The sequence below is a fragment of the Tauraco erythrolophus genome, chromosome 21 (assembly GCF_009769465.1).
Source record: "Tauraco erythrolophus isolate bTauEry1 chromosome 21, bTauEry1.pri, whole genome shotgun sequence".
NCBI classification, from domain to species: Eukaryota; Metazoa; Chordata; class Aves; order Musophagiformes; family Musophagidae; genus Tauraco; species Tauraco erythrolophus.
Genome location: NC_141485.1, coordinates 3,245,352 through 3,262,427, shown reverse-complemented (window position 1 = coordinate 3,262,427; position 17,076 = coordinate 3,245,352). Strand labels below are relative to the sequence as shown.

General features: G+C 36.5%; 1 protein-coding gene across 1 annotated transcript in view; it reads left to right on the top strand.

Annotated features, from left to right (window-relative positions):
• The window catches only part of BRIP1 (BRCA1 interacting DNA helicase 1), a 116,104-nt gene that overhangs the window by 35,714 nt on the left and 63,314 nt on the right, over positions 1-17,076 (top strand). The window contains exons 14-15 of the mRNA XM_086624861.1: positions 3,633-3,792; positions 4,554-4,675. Coding sequence (XP_086480987.1) covers positions 3,633-3,792; positions 4,554-4,675 — 282 coding nt within the window. The remainder of the gene's footprint in view (positions 1-3,632; positions 3,793-4,553; positions 4,676-17,076) is intronic.

The window sequence follows — 17,076 nt, the reverse complement described above, 5'->3', positions numbered from 1 at the left end:
ATTTAAGAAATATTCTATGTAAAGAAACTTAGTAACAGGTGCTCGTAGCAGAACAAGAGCTAGGGAACTGTAAACCAGAATAAGTAACTCATCAGGCTACAGTGTTTTGTGTTAGACCCTCCCTCATCTCAGGTATTTGCTACTTCAAAAATCACTATCAGGAGGTAATGAATACTGCAGAAAAAGTGCATCTCCAGCAGCTTGATTGCTGCAAGTTAACTTCTCCACTTCGTTAAGATGCTGGAAATTACACTGCACTTGCCTTAGGGTAAAATACATTAAACGAATCTTTGGTCTTTCTTCATGACATGGGAAACCCCTAATGCAATTCTTGGCACTGTATAAAACAAAGCGGCACATGGAAAGGGGCAAAGTTTTTCCTTCGTGGACACAGGATGGGAGGATTTTTGCCTCGGAGTGCAACATAATGGCAAGAGATGTTGAGAAAAGTTTCCCCCATTCCCAGACTTCAAGAGGGCTTCAAAAGCTGCCTAAAAAGGGGGATGCTGACAAAGACAAACGGTCAATCTAAATACTGAGCTCATAATTTCTACGGATCAGAGCTTACAGGTGTCTCTAAATTGCAGAAAGTTAAAAAAGGAAAAAACTATCAGAGTAAACATCTTTTAGTGCATGGGAAGATGACAGATTCTTTCTAACAAGATTTTCTGCTCTCCTGGAGGAAGACCATTTGTTAATAAACCATCTCAGAATCCATTTTTAAGGGATTTAATAAAATATACACATACTGCCTTCCACTGCAGAAACTATTATTCCCTTGGGTAGAAAAAGTGACTGACTGTGGGCATTAATGGTTGCTTCCTGTGACTCCTGGCATTATATCTTGCTCCCATTTGCACTTTTTCAACCCAAAGTGAAATAATTTTTTATGAGAAACCTGCACTCGATTCCTGGCTCTTATGAGGCATGTATATGTTCTATATTTTATTTATTTGTATTCAGTCATGTCCATAGTTCTTGTTGTTTTAGTGTCTGTGTCTGTAACATGGGTATTGTGTGTTTGTCCATTCTTTCCTGAGTACAGGAAAGTTTCCATATCTAACAAGCTCCATTAAGTGGAAGAGGTGATAGCTTTTGTGAAAATTAAATGAATTGTTCCATTTTTGCCAAAGATTTTCATGAATAATTCACACATTTCCATCAGAAATTGTAGATTTTCTATTGTGATGGTTGCTGTCAATTAAACAAGAAACCTGAACCTATTATGGTCTCATAGATGCTTGCCTGGAGGGGCTGGGTAACCTGCAAAAGAGAAAAAGATGTTTTCTTAAGAATTTGGAGGAACGTTTTCTACTGCCATCTTTCCAACTATGAATATATGTTATACTTCTTTCAAATATGAGAGAAATACGGTGACAGTGGTTTTGTAAGGAATCTTGCCCTTTCTGAGACTATCAAAAGACTTTCGTTCTCTTAAATTAAGAAATAATTTTTCTTCTAAGAACACTTCGTAAGAGTGTGTTTGTGAAAAACACCAGTTGATTTCAGTAGCTGAGATAAGATGATGAGAAAGTTGGTGGCATGTGACACTTAGAAGTCAAAGCATGGATCGTTTTATGTATGTAAATGTCAAATTCGGTTATACTCAAAAATATCCTGTCTATATTGTCTTCCTGGCCTCGTTTTGTCGTGCAAGGTAAACAGCAGGCAGTGCTAGAAGTGAATTTCGTGTAGCTTGCGAAGTGAACGCCCAGGCAGACCTGAGTTTCACAGAAGCAAGAATGAAATCTGGAAAGTTAATAATATTACAGTCACTGGCAGCTCTAACAGATCCCAAATGGATGTACTTACAGGCATAATTTGTTTGATTCTTTTCTTTACCAGAATTATCTCTGTATCATATCCAAGAACCGAAGGCATAGTGGCAGGCTGTGGGTGGCAAGATGGACAGTCATTGCTTGGTCATAGGATTACAGCCTTTTATATAAAAAGAGATTACAGACAGGATGCTGCCAGGAAATGGCAGAGCTGCTAGAGAAGGGGACAAACAGTAGGACAGACACATTTAGAACAGATGATTTATTCTACAGTAACATCTGTATGTGTAGGAAACTGTTCCTACTATCCATCACTTCGTCTTTCTGTGCTTGCTGGAGAACGGTGTCACGTCAGTAGGAAACAAGTGTAATTCCTGAATAGAGGCTTGAACAAAGCCAGTGAAAATTCAAGAATACCGTAGTATTTTTCCCCCCTGAACCTCAAAAGGAACCATCAAAATACTTAATGTCAGAGATTAAGTTCAGATCTTTAATGTTGAGAATATGGAATATTCAAGGGTTCCTGTAAGCAGTTTCCTATAAATTTGCAAGTGTTCTCCCTATAAACTCAAATGTGACAACAGTTAGTTACCATTAGTTCTGCTTCACAATATCACTTAAACTGTGTATTTGGATGTGGGACAAGCTAATTTTATAACAATCTAACCATTCAGGCTCCTGAGATCTTGGCTGGAGTGCATCGGAAAGGCAAGTGCGTTGGCGTTAAGGGATACTTTTTGAGGAAGGAACTGGGGCAAGTGCAGGTTCCAGATGGAGCAGTTTATATAGCCCAAAGCAAAATACAGAGAAAGTCTTCAGACAGTGGAGCTGAGGGAAGTACAGAGAAATTAAGAGCATAACCCTTATTATAGAATCTGTGAATTTAAAATCTCTGAACAGATGAAGCTCAGTAATGCTACTGCACCATCGTTAGTGACATATTAATGATCAATGAACAGTAAAAGGAGTGAAATGAAGTATTTACCAGATCTCAGTTCATTCTAAAATGTGTTGGTTGCCGTGCATTTGCTTTGGCGACGGTGCTGTGCACCATCAGACACACATGGTCAGGTGAAGTAGTGACTTTTTTGTTCCCTGTCTTGATAAAATTCAGGCTAGAAATTGAAGCATGCGATGATTGCTAAATGCAAAATGATCCCCACCCGTCTGACTTCAGTTTCCGTGGTAATTTTAGACTTTGATGTTTTGTAATGCAATACTTGTTTTCATCACATTCGCACTAAATGTAGAACCAGCTCATTTGCTTGCAAGGTTTGACCATGGACTGATGAGGACTCAAACGTGCACAGTTTGGAATCTGATAAATAGAACGAAGCTGACAGGCCCTTCAAGAAGCAGAGGAGGCTGTTGATAAATCCTGCATCAATCCCTCCTCCCCTGACTTACCTGTGTAAATTTCAAAATATAGAAATATTGTGGAAATTTAAGATATAAAGACTTGTTTCAAATCAATTTAGAACTTGCTTCCAGTCTTTCTTACGGATCTCTTGCTTGTTAATCAGAAAAACAGGTAACTTCCATTTTTCTTTGGATGACATTCCTCTTGCTTTGTGGAATACCAGAAGATGCTCTTTAGTGACCGCTCTCATAGATTTAGAGAGTTTTGCTTTGATAACTCAAAAATCTGCGCGGTTTCTAATTGGTAAAATTAGTGGCCGTCACATTTACAGTGTTGCATAGCTATGGAACAGTTTATGGTAGGGAAACTTGCATTCATAAATACAAAAACTGAATAATATAATTTCACTCAAATTAGTGTCTTTGTGTGCTTTATTTGAGCCAACGAAGTGATTGACCTTTCATTACAGCTCTTCCGGATTTTTCTGTTTTCAGCTGTTGGACAAATTGAAAGATCGCTGGATGCACACTGGCTTATGGAGAAACCTGGAGCTGGTTAAGACAGTCATTGCAGAGCCTCAAGGAGGGACAAAGAGTGACTTTGATGAACTGCTTAAAATATACTATGATGCAATAAAATTTAAAGGAGAAAGAGGTATGTTCTTTAGACTTACAAAGTAGTTGATACAGACTCTTCAAGTTTGGAAAAAAAAAATAGTTTCTTAAGTGCTTAACAGTTAAAATAGGCTATGGATAAACAGTTAAATTAACCTCAGCTTAATAAGTTATTGTGATAAATGAGGAAGATGAACTGCCATTTACATTGTTGCATGAAGATCTAGGGAAGTACAGGATGATGCATAATCCTAACAGTGATATTCCAAAGGTTAGTGAGCTGTGTAAGGATGTGCAGTTCTGTGTCCAGCAGAGCACAGAGAGGCTTTTCTAAGCATCAAACTTACAGTACATTGCATAACTGTGATTTGCCATCTTCTGTTACAGCCATTATAGGATTTCTTCTCAAAATACTTAAGTATTAGTATAGAGAATAAAGAATGATAGTATGTTAAAAAATAAATAGCATGATTTTTGGAGTGCAAAATTCAAGGTTTAAAATTCAAAAATTTGTTGTAGATACATATAGTTCTTGAATAATTAAGTACCCCTGTATTACATAATGCAAAATTACTTCACTAGTTGATGTTCAGGATCACAATATTGTTGATCAAAGTGCAGTTAATCTTATTCCTCTAACAAAGAATATATTTTTATAGCCATTCACTTTTTCCAAACTGATACATGGTGTGTTATGCTATATTATGTTTAGCTCTTTAAAAGATGTCAGTGACACTTTCTTTTGATGCTCATAAACTATCACTGGGAATGATTTGTGTATTCCTCTCTGGCTTGTTCAAGATGGAGCACTCCTTATAGCTGTATGCAGAGGAAAAGTCAGTGAAGGCTTGGATTTCTGCGATGAGAATGCCCGTGCAGTTATAACCATAGGTATTCCATTTCCCAACGTGAAAGACCTTCAGGTAGGATATCAATTGAAAGAGTTGTACTTTATGTCATGTTTAAAACACTAAATATGCACATAATATTTTTCCTAAATGTTTACCCTTGGACTCCTCCCAATCCTCTTTGAGTTCTTTGAGTACCTTCCACACAGGTAAGAGGAGGAACAGCATAGCACGTCTTGTGGACTCATTTATGTCATTCTAAGTAAATGTTTATCATGCTAGATGTATTGTAGATTTTTCTGACGCTGCTAGTGAAGGCTGTTGCGTTGTTAAAATGCTCATTAACTTTATAGTCTGCCAAGCAACAGGACATGTTTCCTTCTTCACTTACCTGTTTTCATACACTGAACTTAACGTCTTTTGTGTAGAAATGAAGTTACTTCCTGACTTACTGTGGTGGGGCATTTGGTTACCAAGGTCTAGGATAAACGCTAGGAAAATAGTACTTTAAATAAGGCGTTTAGGTTGATCAAAATATTATTTCAGAAAATAAATGAAAAGATAAAGATTGTTACAGTGTAAAATAATAACGTAATGAAGCAACGTATTTCACACACTAGATCATTATTGCTTGCAGTGTATCACCTTTCTAATCCCTGTTGCCTTCTCTGGTGTAACTGTGTGTGTGACGTTTCCCACTTAGAGAGTGGAATTGTAAACCTTTTCCAAGCTATTGCTGCTTTATTAGCTTGCAATTTTGAGGTATGAAATTATGAAATAACATCTTGCTGGATACTGGACATTACTATTTTGATAATTCAAGCTTCATCTAACTTTAGGTAAGAACTTCTGAGTGTCTTCTAAAAATAGTATTTTGAAGTGCCAACAATAAAGAAATTCGAGACTATTTTTCAGCAGGTGACCGAAGTAGCATCCTGTTGCTTGCACTGCTGTGTCATTACCCACGTCAACACTTCCTTCCTTTTGACTTCAACAGGTCTGGTGTTATGGATAGATGATGTTCTATCAAAATAGGCATTTCATAGTTGAAGCCAGGCATTCATAAAGGAAAAGAAAGCTAATGAATATGGAAAAATGTTTTTCTAGACTTTCTTTCTACTTACTGAAAAAGAATAGTGTTTTATTCACTAGTTTGTAAGACCACTTATCTTTTTTTAGTGGTCTGTGCATGCACTTAGGTAGTCACCCAGTTGCTGGCATGTTTCTTCCCAGTGATAATAGCCACTGTCACTGCTTTGTCTTGTAGAGGTGTTTGGGGACCGCTTTGTGAAGCTAGGAAATAGTGAAGTATCACAGAATAAATAAATACTGGGAACAGCTGGATTCTGGTTATTAGTAATGCCAAATCAAACAAGAAAATCATAGATTTTCACTTGAAAACCCGAACAGGCTCAGCTTTGGTTTTAGAGATGTGTTCTGAACTAAAGTGAACAACCAAAGACTTCTTTGTTGTCTACAGTGTGTGCCTAATTACAGCCTTGGTGGAAAAAACCCACATCCTATAAGGCCTAGGAAGGCTATATTAGTGGTGGCTGCCTACTGCAATGTTCTTCCAGTGCTTGCATAACTTTCTTGAAGCACTTATTCAGCCACATTTTTTGTCTTAGTACAATATAATACACTGTACTTTAGTATAAAAACATTTACATTCAAAGAATACTTCACACTCTTACTAGAGTTGGAAATGCTTTGTCTTAGAAGCATATGCTGAAATGATATTTTGGAAATACTTGGTCTGTAGTATGGATGGAACTCTTACAGTTTCCTCCAAATGATTTCCAGCAAGTCAGTGTTTTTATGTTCTAACTGATACAAAATTAGATTGAAAAGAATGTGTTAAGGGTGAATTAGGTTCACAGTGGATTGTGTTCCTTAAGATTAAACTAGCGTATTTGATTTTACCTTGAGTTCAACCAAGTACGTAATGTAATAGTCACAGGCAGTACATCCCATTACTGATAACTAAATTCCAAAAATTCAGTGTTGTGTCAAACTGGTTTTTTAATTAGACTGAAGAAAACCTCTAAATTTTTAAGTAGGGATAGAAACACTAGCTGCCAAAGTGCAAGCAGCTGAAGGTTTGCGTGTGTGTATTTAGATATGGTAATGCACAAAGCACTGCAGTGATCAATTCTGGATGAGAGAAGGGTACGCACCAGTCTCTTGGCATCAGACCTGCGGAGCTGTGTGGTGCGTGGCAGTGCTCCTAGAATAATGCCAGGGGAAATGGGTTTTGTTGTAAACATGTCTTCTGCTCAAGAACTTGGAGTCAAAGTGATACCCAGCTAGCAGTACTTCCCTTTAAATTGAATGATGTTTTGTTTTGTCCAAGGCTTTAGGTTTATCAGATAGCCCAAGAAGTTCTGGTTTGATGCATGTTTCTTTTTCCAGTTGAGCTCAGTTGTGGGAAGAAGGATAGAGTGAAGGATAGTCACTCTGTTCACTGAAGAAGGTTAATTAGTAGCTTTGTAGAAACATACGCATAGATACAAAAGAGATTTGGAAGATTAAGCATCTTTTTCAGCAGCACGTCAGCTCAGCAAAGAAATTTGAACTATATTTTTAAGGAAAACTGGCTGTTGATAGTGAAGATTGGCATGTAAAATTAAAAAATAAAAAGAGGGGAGGAGAGGGAGAATGGGACACCAGTTTTAACCTGAAACTATTCTTTTTGTATATTTCTGGGAGAGCTGATCCAATAGTATTGGTTCCTAGAATGGAATGAAACAAATGTAATATAAAAGAAGACAGAAAAGTAAGTGCTGCATTTTAAAGAATTTGTTCACTTTATATAAAACCAATGTGATACCTTATTTTTGGTAGTCTGTGTGTATAAACAAATGCAGATCGTTGTTTGTTACTTCGGTCCCTCTAGACCAACAGACCTTACCTGAACATTGGAAAAGAAAACAAAGCTTTATTCCTGTATAATCACTTTATTTTAATTCTAAGTGCTTTGGAGTTATCTTCAGTGAGTAAAACTTCATAGAACTGAGGGAGTATTAATTTCTCAATAAAGGAAAAAAGGTGCATGAAACTTTGTAGGCTTTGGAAGGGATGATATAAACAATGCTTTCATGTAGCAGATGGTTATTAGTATTACCTGAAATGAAAAGAGGTTCTTTATTACTTATAGACAGTTGATTGTCTATAATTAAGCCTTAATCCATTATCCTAGCCAGTTGGAGTTTGGCTGGCTGTACATTAGCAGTTAGAATCCAAAAGTTACAAGCCCAATTGCCAGGGGGTTAAATGATACTTGTGCCATCCTGCCTGTCATGCAGCTTTGTCTTCTAACCACACCTTTATGATCAGATCTAAATCATGTGGAGCTGAGGTGGGAATGGAGTTGGGTTTTAAAGTGAAAGCTGATGTTGAAATACTCCTTGCATTAAACAGTAGAAATGATCTATCAGGAAGAATATGATTACAGTATTTGATTCAAATACCTTTTCCTATTCAGGATTGTTTTCAAAGCATATCAGTAGTGCTCATCACACTAAGAAGGTATTAATTCTCCCTTCCAAGTACAACCGAGCGACTTTCTTTTAGGGTGACTGATTTTATTTTAAATGTTTGTCCTTATTAACATTTTTTTTTTCTATTGGAATTCTTTTTTTCTTCTGGGGTTAGAAGAATCCAGGTTTTTAAACATTAGAGGACACTACAGTTTATCTTTTTTTGTAGGATTTCAGGATATGTTAAGTTTCCAAACAAAACAGTTAAAGTTTATAGGATAGTTAAGACGTTTGTTTTTATGATACAGTCATTTGATGTTTCTTTAGATTTTGTAGGCTAACCAGAAAACTCATTAAAACTTCCAGCTTTGAAGTTTAGGGAGGAGCTTGAGTTTTGAGCAGACAGAAGAAAATTCAAAACCCAGTGACACAAGTCAAGTTAGACCTACGTAGACTTAAAGCTATGAACACAGGTACATCTGTTGCTTGTACGTAGCAATAGGTGCTTAGGAGATATACCGAATGAAGAAACTGGTAAGATGATTAATAATGACATCCCTTTAAAAAAATAGGAAATGCAGGTGATTAACGATTTCCTTGGAATATCCATGAATGATATGCTTCTGGGATTAGTTTAAATCACTAAAAAGTGCTCCACTTCTACATGAAAATACACTTGCATGTCTGCTTTTTGGGTTAATAAAAGTCCTCTTAAGACTCAATTCTATAACCCCTTACTCCTGCACATAGCTTTTACTTGTGTGAGTAATCCCTTTAATACTTCTAGGACTGTGCACAATCACAAGGGTTTGTAGAATCATACCTTTGGAGGCCAATATTTTATGTTGGCAGTTTGACATTGGCTCATCTCCACTAATATTACTTGTCTGTGATCAACCTGCTTTCTAAATATGTTTTATGAGTTGTAACTTGATGCTAATACCAGTGAACCGTAATATTAGAGAACATAAATAATGTGACAGAAAAAGATGTGTAATCCCATATACATGTTATCTGACGCTAACATACTCTTCATTGACTTCTGTTATATATTTTGAATTGTAGCATTTTCAATCCAGACGTCAGTCTTTTCTTGAGCAAGAAAGTCACTGTCAAGTGTGATGTATAATATCCAATTTTATTTTCTCCATATGTTTGAGCTAAATATATGCCACAACTTCTGGTATTAAATGGCAAGCATTTGGTCTCCTTAGGTAACGGTATACTTTTATAAGTTACATTATATTCTGTAGCACCTTTAAAGAGTGTCGTTTAGTTTCACGTAAAAATTTTCGGCACATGGTATCTTACGTTCACTCATGTTGACAAAGAGAAGATTCTAAACCACTTTGTCAGTGTCAGGGAGAAAGAAATGATTAAGACTCAGTGGTGTACTTGATAATAAACAATACTGATTTAAGAAAGAGAAGCCAAAACCTTAATTCCGTGTCATTGAAAACAGTTTCATATTGCTGAAGAATCAGGTTGCTAAAGCAAAATATATAAAAGAAATGTTAAAGTATTGCTTAAAGCTATGGTACTCTCAATGGTAGAGTTTGGCTCTAGTAAAGCAGGAAAATTTATTTCAGAGCCAAAAATGACTTCTTTGGCTGTGACCAGGATTTCCTCTGCCCGCCTCTGGGACCTGAAACTGGAGGTAGGAAAATCTGATTTTGGAGCCAAGTGTGACTTGTTTAGTTCAAGCCATAATTTACTGTTCTTACCTTGGGGACCTGAAAATAAAGAAACTCGCTATGAAATGTTGATAATGGGCGACTCCGAAGGGCAAGCATTAAGCTCACTTTCCCAGAGAGCATTTCTTCACTTCCACCTTTCCAGATGCTTTTGATCGTAGTACAGTAGAGCATACTTAATCATGTAACAGCTAAGAGAACTTTACCAAAATACAGAGGAAAATGCAAACTTTTACATCAGTAGATATGCAAGGAAAATAAACTTGATAAGGCAGCGACATTACTCGAGAGCTGTAGCTGAGTTTGCCATTAATGAGAAGTGTTTCCCATAGCTGCTGTAGGGTGAACATGAACCACGATGGCAAATACTTTCTTTATTGTTTCCAGTAATATTCCTAACATAATTTGTGAAACGTGATGGAACACATCATTTGAATTACAATTTTCTGGGTTGTGTGTAACTTAATGATACAAAGAGTTTGCAGCTATCTGGCTGAAGTTTCTTTCTCCTTTCTTTGGGGCTCAACAAATTGAGATATTTGTATCATTTCAGAATAATGGCATTTTTCCAAATATTTAAGTTAATTTCTAGTCCTTGTGGCCGTTTTTAAGCCAATATTCTTTTCCCCCATTGAAAGGAGAAAGAATCTTGTGCTAGATAAGTGGTTGCTGAAATAATTCATTCCTTGCACACTATATTCTAGGAAAAGAAAAATTTCTAAGAATATGATTGTTATTTTAGATGCTTAACCTGAGTTGAGAAACTGCATGCACTGTATGAATTTCGACATAGCTTTGCATCACTTGAAAATATTTTCATTTCTTATTTAAAATATTGTTTTAAAATATAGGCAAACTGGTACAGAAAATTACATTTTATGGGAAGGTCATTGTTGTGTTTATCTTTAGTAGAATTTGAAAATTCCCTGTGAAGTTAAGAATTTTTTAGAGGTATAAGACTGACTGTTGTGTTCTTGCTGAGATTGTTTTAAGCAGACTGAATGTTTCTGAGTGACTTTGCCACAACTTTCCGGTCATATCCGACATTGGGTGCAAAAGCCTTGAGACAGCACACACTGTGTCATTTTCAGTATGATTTAATTGTATGTAAGAAGTGATTGATTTGTTTGTCTGATTGTCTATGTTAATGACTCTCTAAGCCTGAGTCACTTTCACTTTCTTCTTCATTCCATTACTGTGAAAAACATTATAAATATGAAGTGAGGAGCAGATAAAAATTTATGGAACTTTCACAGGAAAGCCAAAATCATGATATGTTATTTATTGAAAGTTCTCTGAGAGGGAAATACTAGATAGTGTAAAAGTGCAAGTGTGTGTGTATAAACACATGTGTATACACACACTCTCTCTCTCTCATCTTTCTTCCATGCCCCATTTCATAATCAACTTTATTTGATATTTTAATTGTAAAGTAGCTTTTTGAAACGATTAAGTTAAGGATGTAAATAAAAAAATATACTTACATCATTGACATGTACAGTGCTATGCAGCAAGCTTCTAGATGTTAAATAACAATTACCAAGACAATATACTTTTAAATTTTGTAAAACAACATGCTTTCAGATTATTCAGCCAGCACTGTTCTTGTCTTGCAGCAGTACACTGTAAATTGTTGCAATCTGCTGTGATACTGCTTGCTAAGGGGTAATGCAGTGTGCAGAATCGCATCATAACAAGATGACTGGCTGGATATTGCAGGTCTCCATCACTTTTTTTTTTCCCTTCTCCCCAGAGGAAAATGTCAGCAGGTGTAGCTACCTGCATTACAACAAAAAAACCCAAGCAATGCAGTGAATACATGATGGTGTGGCAATTTCGTACATCGATTTGAAGCAGTAAGGTATCTCAAAAGCCTTTTCCTTCCTACTTTTCCAGAAATAATAATAGTTGTAAAAAGTCAAAGCCATCCACAGTCTTCTTGCATCCAATAGAAGTTGTGGAAGGAAAAAAAAAAATCAATGGCAGAGGCTTAATTTGTGGGAGTAGCTGCAAATCCTATGGAATACAGCATTCCTGTAGCTAAGAAAGGTAACATTTAAGTTCAACTTAACATGTAAGACTAGTGGATGGCATTTCTCTTCTCCTGGTGCAAGGCTAATGTCAATACGTTGGCACAGATCACAGAAATCATCCCTGAATTTATCCAGAAGTTAAGCCTTTGGATAAATAATGCAGCAAATCAAAACTTTTCCTTTACGCTTAATAGTTTACTTTTCTGATCCATAAAAAATTCTGAAGTGATTTTCTTGTGTTTATCTTGTCCTTAGCAAGTAGTGTTGACCTTTAAGTTTTTACTTTACTGTCAAAGTATGTTGAAAGCTTTAAAAGTGAAGCTATCACCTTGGGGATTTGTAAGGATGACTGACACTTCCCACTCCACCTTAGACGCAGTGGCACTGAGCGTATGCGGAAGCGTCGTACCTCAAGGGAAGCTGTTTGATTTTTTTCACTTCTGCTTCACTGGAAATGGATTGAATTTTCTCTTCAGAGGAGAGTTTTGGTTGCATTAGATTTTAATCAAGTCACTTGTTCACAGGCCCTCAAAGCCTACAAGACTGAGATGAGTAGATGGGCCTGGGGTGAACGTGCTACAAGATTTGTCAAATGGTAAAACTTCCAGATCTCTAAGATGCCACGCGGTGTAGTTGACAACACTAGAAGTGTTCAGCAGTTACAGAACATAAGCTTCCCATCTCTCTAACACTGGGATTAAGAGTGAGAATACTGGGGAAGCATTTAGTCATAAAATACCTTCTGAGGTCAAAATAAGAGAAATACAGCTTTGCATTACGTGGTGGTACTGTTTTTCTGCCCAGAAGATGGTATTGGCCAATTAGTAGACTCTAATAGATGGTAGTTTGTTGTTGGGTTTTTGGTCTTTACTTTTTTTAAGTCATATCTCATAGTTCAGCTTTTGACGTATGGGGAAACAAGCTAACTGTTTTTCCACATTGAGTTTCTTATTTGCCACTTTCATGATTTTACCCCCATCCCCCCTCCAATAACTTTTTCTAGTTCTGATTATATCTTTGATTATATCAAGCAACAAATGTTGCCCTGTTTAAATCCCACGGATGCCCAGTGTCTTTTCAGATGTGCTGTTTAGGAGCAACAGTCTGCAAGATACAGCTGGTCTGAAATCCAGATCTGCAGAGGTCTTGTTTCCTTATTCTATTCGGTATTATCCGAGGAAGGCAAATTTTGAAGTACACAAGGCACGTTTTCAGGTGGCCTGAACTACTTTTAAGCTTATGTGGCTTTGATGCACGAACCATTGATTCGAGCGGATGGGCTCTGTGAGGGGCGGCTGCCTGCAGGATGGTGGGTGCAGAGTTCAGCCCCACTTGGAGATTCAGCTGTTGTTAAAGAGACTCCTGTAGGGTAGAGCTGTGTAACAGAGCACCTTGAAGATAACTGAGCAGTACAAAGTATTGATCATGTCTCTAGCTGATAATGTTCACAGTGTCTGTGGTATTGCTGTGCTCACAGTTTTGGGGGTTTCTTGAAAGAAATTTTCATTTTAAAGAGATGCAGTATTTGTGTGTGGAAGCAGAAGAGTGTTGTATTTGTGTCTGGTCAACATCTTTAGGTATATGAGGCAGTTAGAATGGCCTTAATAAATTATTGTCATATACTGAATGAGCTTTGATAAATTATAGGTAATAAGCATTTGCTGATTTCATGCAGTTTTATATGTGTTAACACTGCACTTGGAATTCTTGGAGCATTTAAAGATAACGTCCTGCCATAATATCTTTCCCCTCTGAGCTAATAAATTGAGACATTGTGTTTAGATAAAGCTTTTAGTGGGTCTACTGAGGAGTGAGGATGTTTGAAGCATATTCTATGACTCACCCAGGTCTTTACACGTGCATTATTTAGTCTTAAATCTCACAGACGCTGTTACTGTGTTTGAAGTGAGGGGCGAAAAGTTAAATGCTGCACTATTTAATACTGCTTCCATTTAAGGATTTTCAGATGTAAAAGAAAAGAAGTGGGTTTTCATGTCTCTTACTTTCCCGCACTTACAAACTTTTATGATTACTTGGCATCCATCGGGAGGAAAGTAGATGGCAAGCATGTTCTTGAAGAATTCTAATTATTGCTATTTCAGGTGGAAGAGAGACTCTAACTGGACACATGAGATTTTTAGGACGGTAGATTTGCTTAAAAAACATTTTTATGTCTTTTTTGGGGATGGAAGCAGGGAATGACCACCTGGTATTTTTTGCTTGTTTGTTTTTAGGAGATGGGGAATTAGTAGATGTTAAGCATGAATGTGTCTTTTAAAGTTTTTTGGATGATATGAGCAATGGTCTTTGTTTTCATTATGATTTTTCCTCTCATAAAACCAGAGAAGGAAGTCAGTGGAATGCCAGAAAACATTTATATCCATTTTCTGACTTTTATTTCCATGGAGAATAGATGGAGGAGCGTGCTGGGGAGTGAAGGGCATGAGTTTACGTATGTGTGTGTAGAGGTACCTACCTTCACGTGTGCACGTACTGACACAGTTCAACTTTACTTGCCTTTTTCCTTTCAGGAGTTGCCTCTTTCTTTAACCTGGGCTATCACAACACTGCTAAATGCTGATGTAAAGAGAAATGCAGGTTTAGATGAGTGCTGTGTTTAACTGCTCACAACAGTGCCATTGTATTCATGAATTTCTGTCTTGTTTTTAGACTTCTGGGTAATCTGGTTCGTAATCCCACAGGTTACAACCAGAGGTCATTTTTAATCTACCAGAGAAAATAGGAGACAATTGAAGATGTTTGTGAAGTGATGTCTTGTCAAAGAACAGGCCTGGCTTGTTAACTGTTCATAGCAGCTTGGGATTTTTTTGGCTTGTTTGTTTTTAGAAAGCAAAGTATAGCACTGCATTTGGTTAAATAAAGTAATGCATCTAGAAAAATCTCGAAAATCTTTGCCAGATGAAGTAAAACCAAACACAATTTATTGTGCTAATTTAAATCAAACAAAATAAAAAATTGTGTACTGTGGCTTAGCCCGTTCAACTTTCATATTGTGATAGTGGCACTGGTAAATAGGTTTATAGTGTCCTGATTATGAATGGTAAATGCCCCAAATGCGCGTACTGCAGTCCTGCTAGGCTTTGCTCCTTAGGTCCTGTTCTTCGGCTGAGATAAAATGATTCTGGATGAGTGTCTGCTGGGCCATTTGCTTGTGCTTTTTAAAAAGTAATTAATAGTGTAGCACAGTAGTCTGTGTTCTTTGTAGGTTAAATGCTTTCTCCTTGGAACTTCTTCACAGGTAAATTAGCCTGTAGGATCCTGTGCAGACATTTAGCTGAAGATATCTAAAATATACTGAAATTGTTTTTCAAATTTCCTTATCTCAGCTGTAATTATGACTGCAAAACAAGGAGAAACTTTTTATGGAACTTTGTATTTACACAAAGAACTCCATTTAGAGGAGAAAATGGTCCTTTAATTTTATTGTCCAACCATTGATTTTTCTGTAGAAAGAATTATCTCATAATAGATTGCTATTTGTATACCTTGCTGTTAAATATAGCCATGTTTTTGTTAATTTTGAATAAATCTGGTGCACCCCGGCATGTTGCTAATAAATTTAGCAGTGAATTTGCAGATTATTTTAGGTTTTAAAAACAAGCTCTAGTTTTTGAGCTAGTCTTCTGAGCTTTGACTGATACAGTCCATGGTAAGCACAGTATCAATGCACTTTATGTACTTATATATCTCTTAAATCCTGAATAAGTCTGGGTTTCTTCATGTGAAGCAATGTTTTTTGTGATTTATCAAACACTTAAAATCTGATATAACGAACCTTGTCTAGTGTTGTTGTTGTTGTCAAAGAAAAACTTGTATTGCTAATTCAGATTGAACAATATGTTTGAAGTTTTTTTTTTAATTGTAGGAGAAACTGCCTCAAAATATTTTTCCAAGTCATAAAAAGAAGAATTTGTTGATGGCATTTATTTTTTTGTTGCTATTTCTTAGTTAATATTCCTTAGTGAAAGATGTCGATCTAATTAAGCATTAAAAGAAGGAGCGGTTAGCAGGTATAATGTTGTTAGACTTCAGTTAATGTGGATGTGACCATGACCTCCCAGACAGATCAAAGCCTAATCTGTCTGACAGCTACAAGATGGCAGAGCTTGCCACAGGCCTTCTGCTGCTGCGTGCTGAAGCTATTTGTCTGTAAAGCATGCCTGATAGCTAAGAGTATATTTTTAAGGATGAACAGGTAAAAGGCTGTCTTTTGACATTTTAACTAATCCCTTCTAGCCTGTGGTTTACTGCACATTTAGGATATTTGCTAGCAGGAGAGACTGGCTTTTTCACATATGTAACATGTCATTTTGAATTGGGCGTTGATTTGATGCTTGATAATGTAAGAGTTATACAATGAAATAGATTCCGATTGCATTAAAGTGACATGCCCTGGCCTTTTACCTTTAGTAGACTTATAATGAAAACTGAACTCGCAGCAATAGAAGTTGTCATCTCATGCTGAGACACGATCGTTTAAGTGAGAAAACGGAATGTTTATTTTCTCTTAACCCTTTTTGAAATCAAAACAGAAAAGATAGGTTTTTAAGATACGTTACACATTTAGGCCAAGAGGATATGGGTTTTTATATAATTTGAGAGGTGAAATGCAGTTGTCGATGTGCGGTACAAGCAGTATAGATTTGCATAATGCTAAAACGTAAATGAGGAACGTAGCAGTAATATAATTTATTCACAGGATAAAGCAATACAATGCAGATGATCTGACTGGTTTGCATTCTACTGTTATTTCAGTGACTTATGCACATAATAAAAAATGTCGTAATTTTTATCAGTGTAAGACACATGACTGGTTATTCTAATACTGCTTTGAACAGTCTGCTAGTGAAGTAAAACTGTGGTAAACCTACGTTTGTTGCAATTGACCAAAATCTTACTGATTAGAGAAATTCTTCAAAAGAGGAAATTGTTAGAAAACTTACCAGGACTAGAAAACAAATGCAAAGTACATCAAGGAGCATATTGTCATTGGTCATGTTTTAAAGACTTTAATGACGTTTTCTGACATCATACCTCATTTCAAATGGTGAGGAGTACCCTTTTGTTTCTCCAGGTAGTATCTCCATTTGTAGAAACGCACAGATAAGCATAAGTTCATTTTTTAAAGAGTGATTTTAATGTTCATAAAATGTTCATGGGAAATCATCTTCTGGTTTGAAGTACAAAGGAAACCTCACATGCCAGTTGGTAAATTCTGAGTGACTGGAACAAATATTAAATCTGTGAAA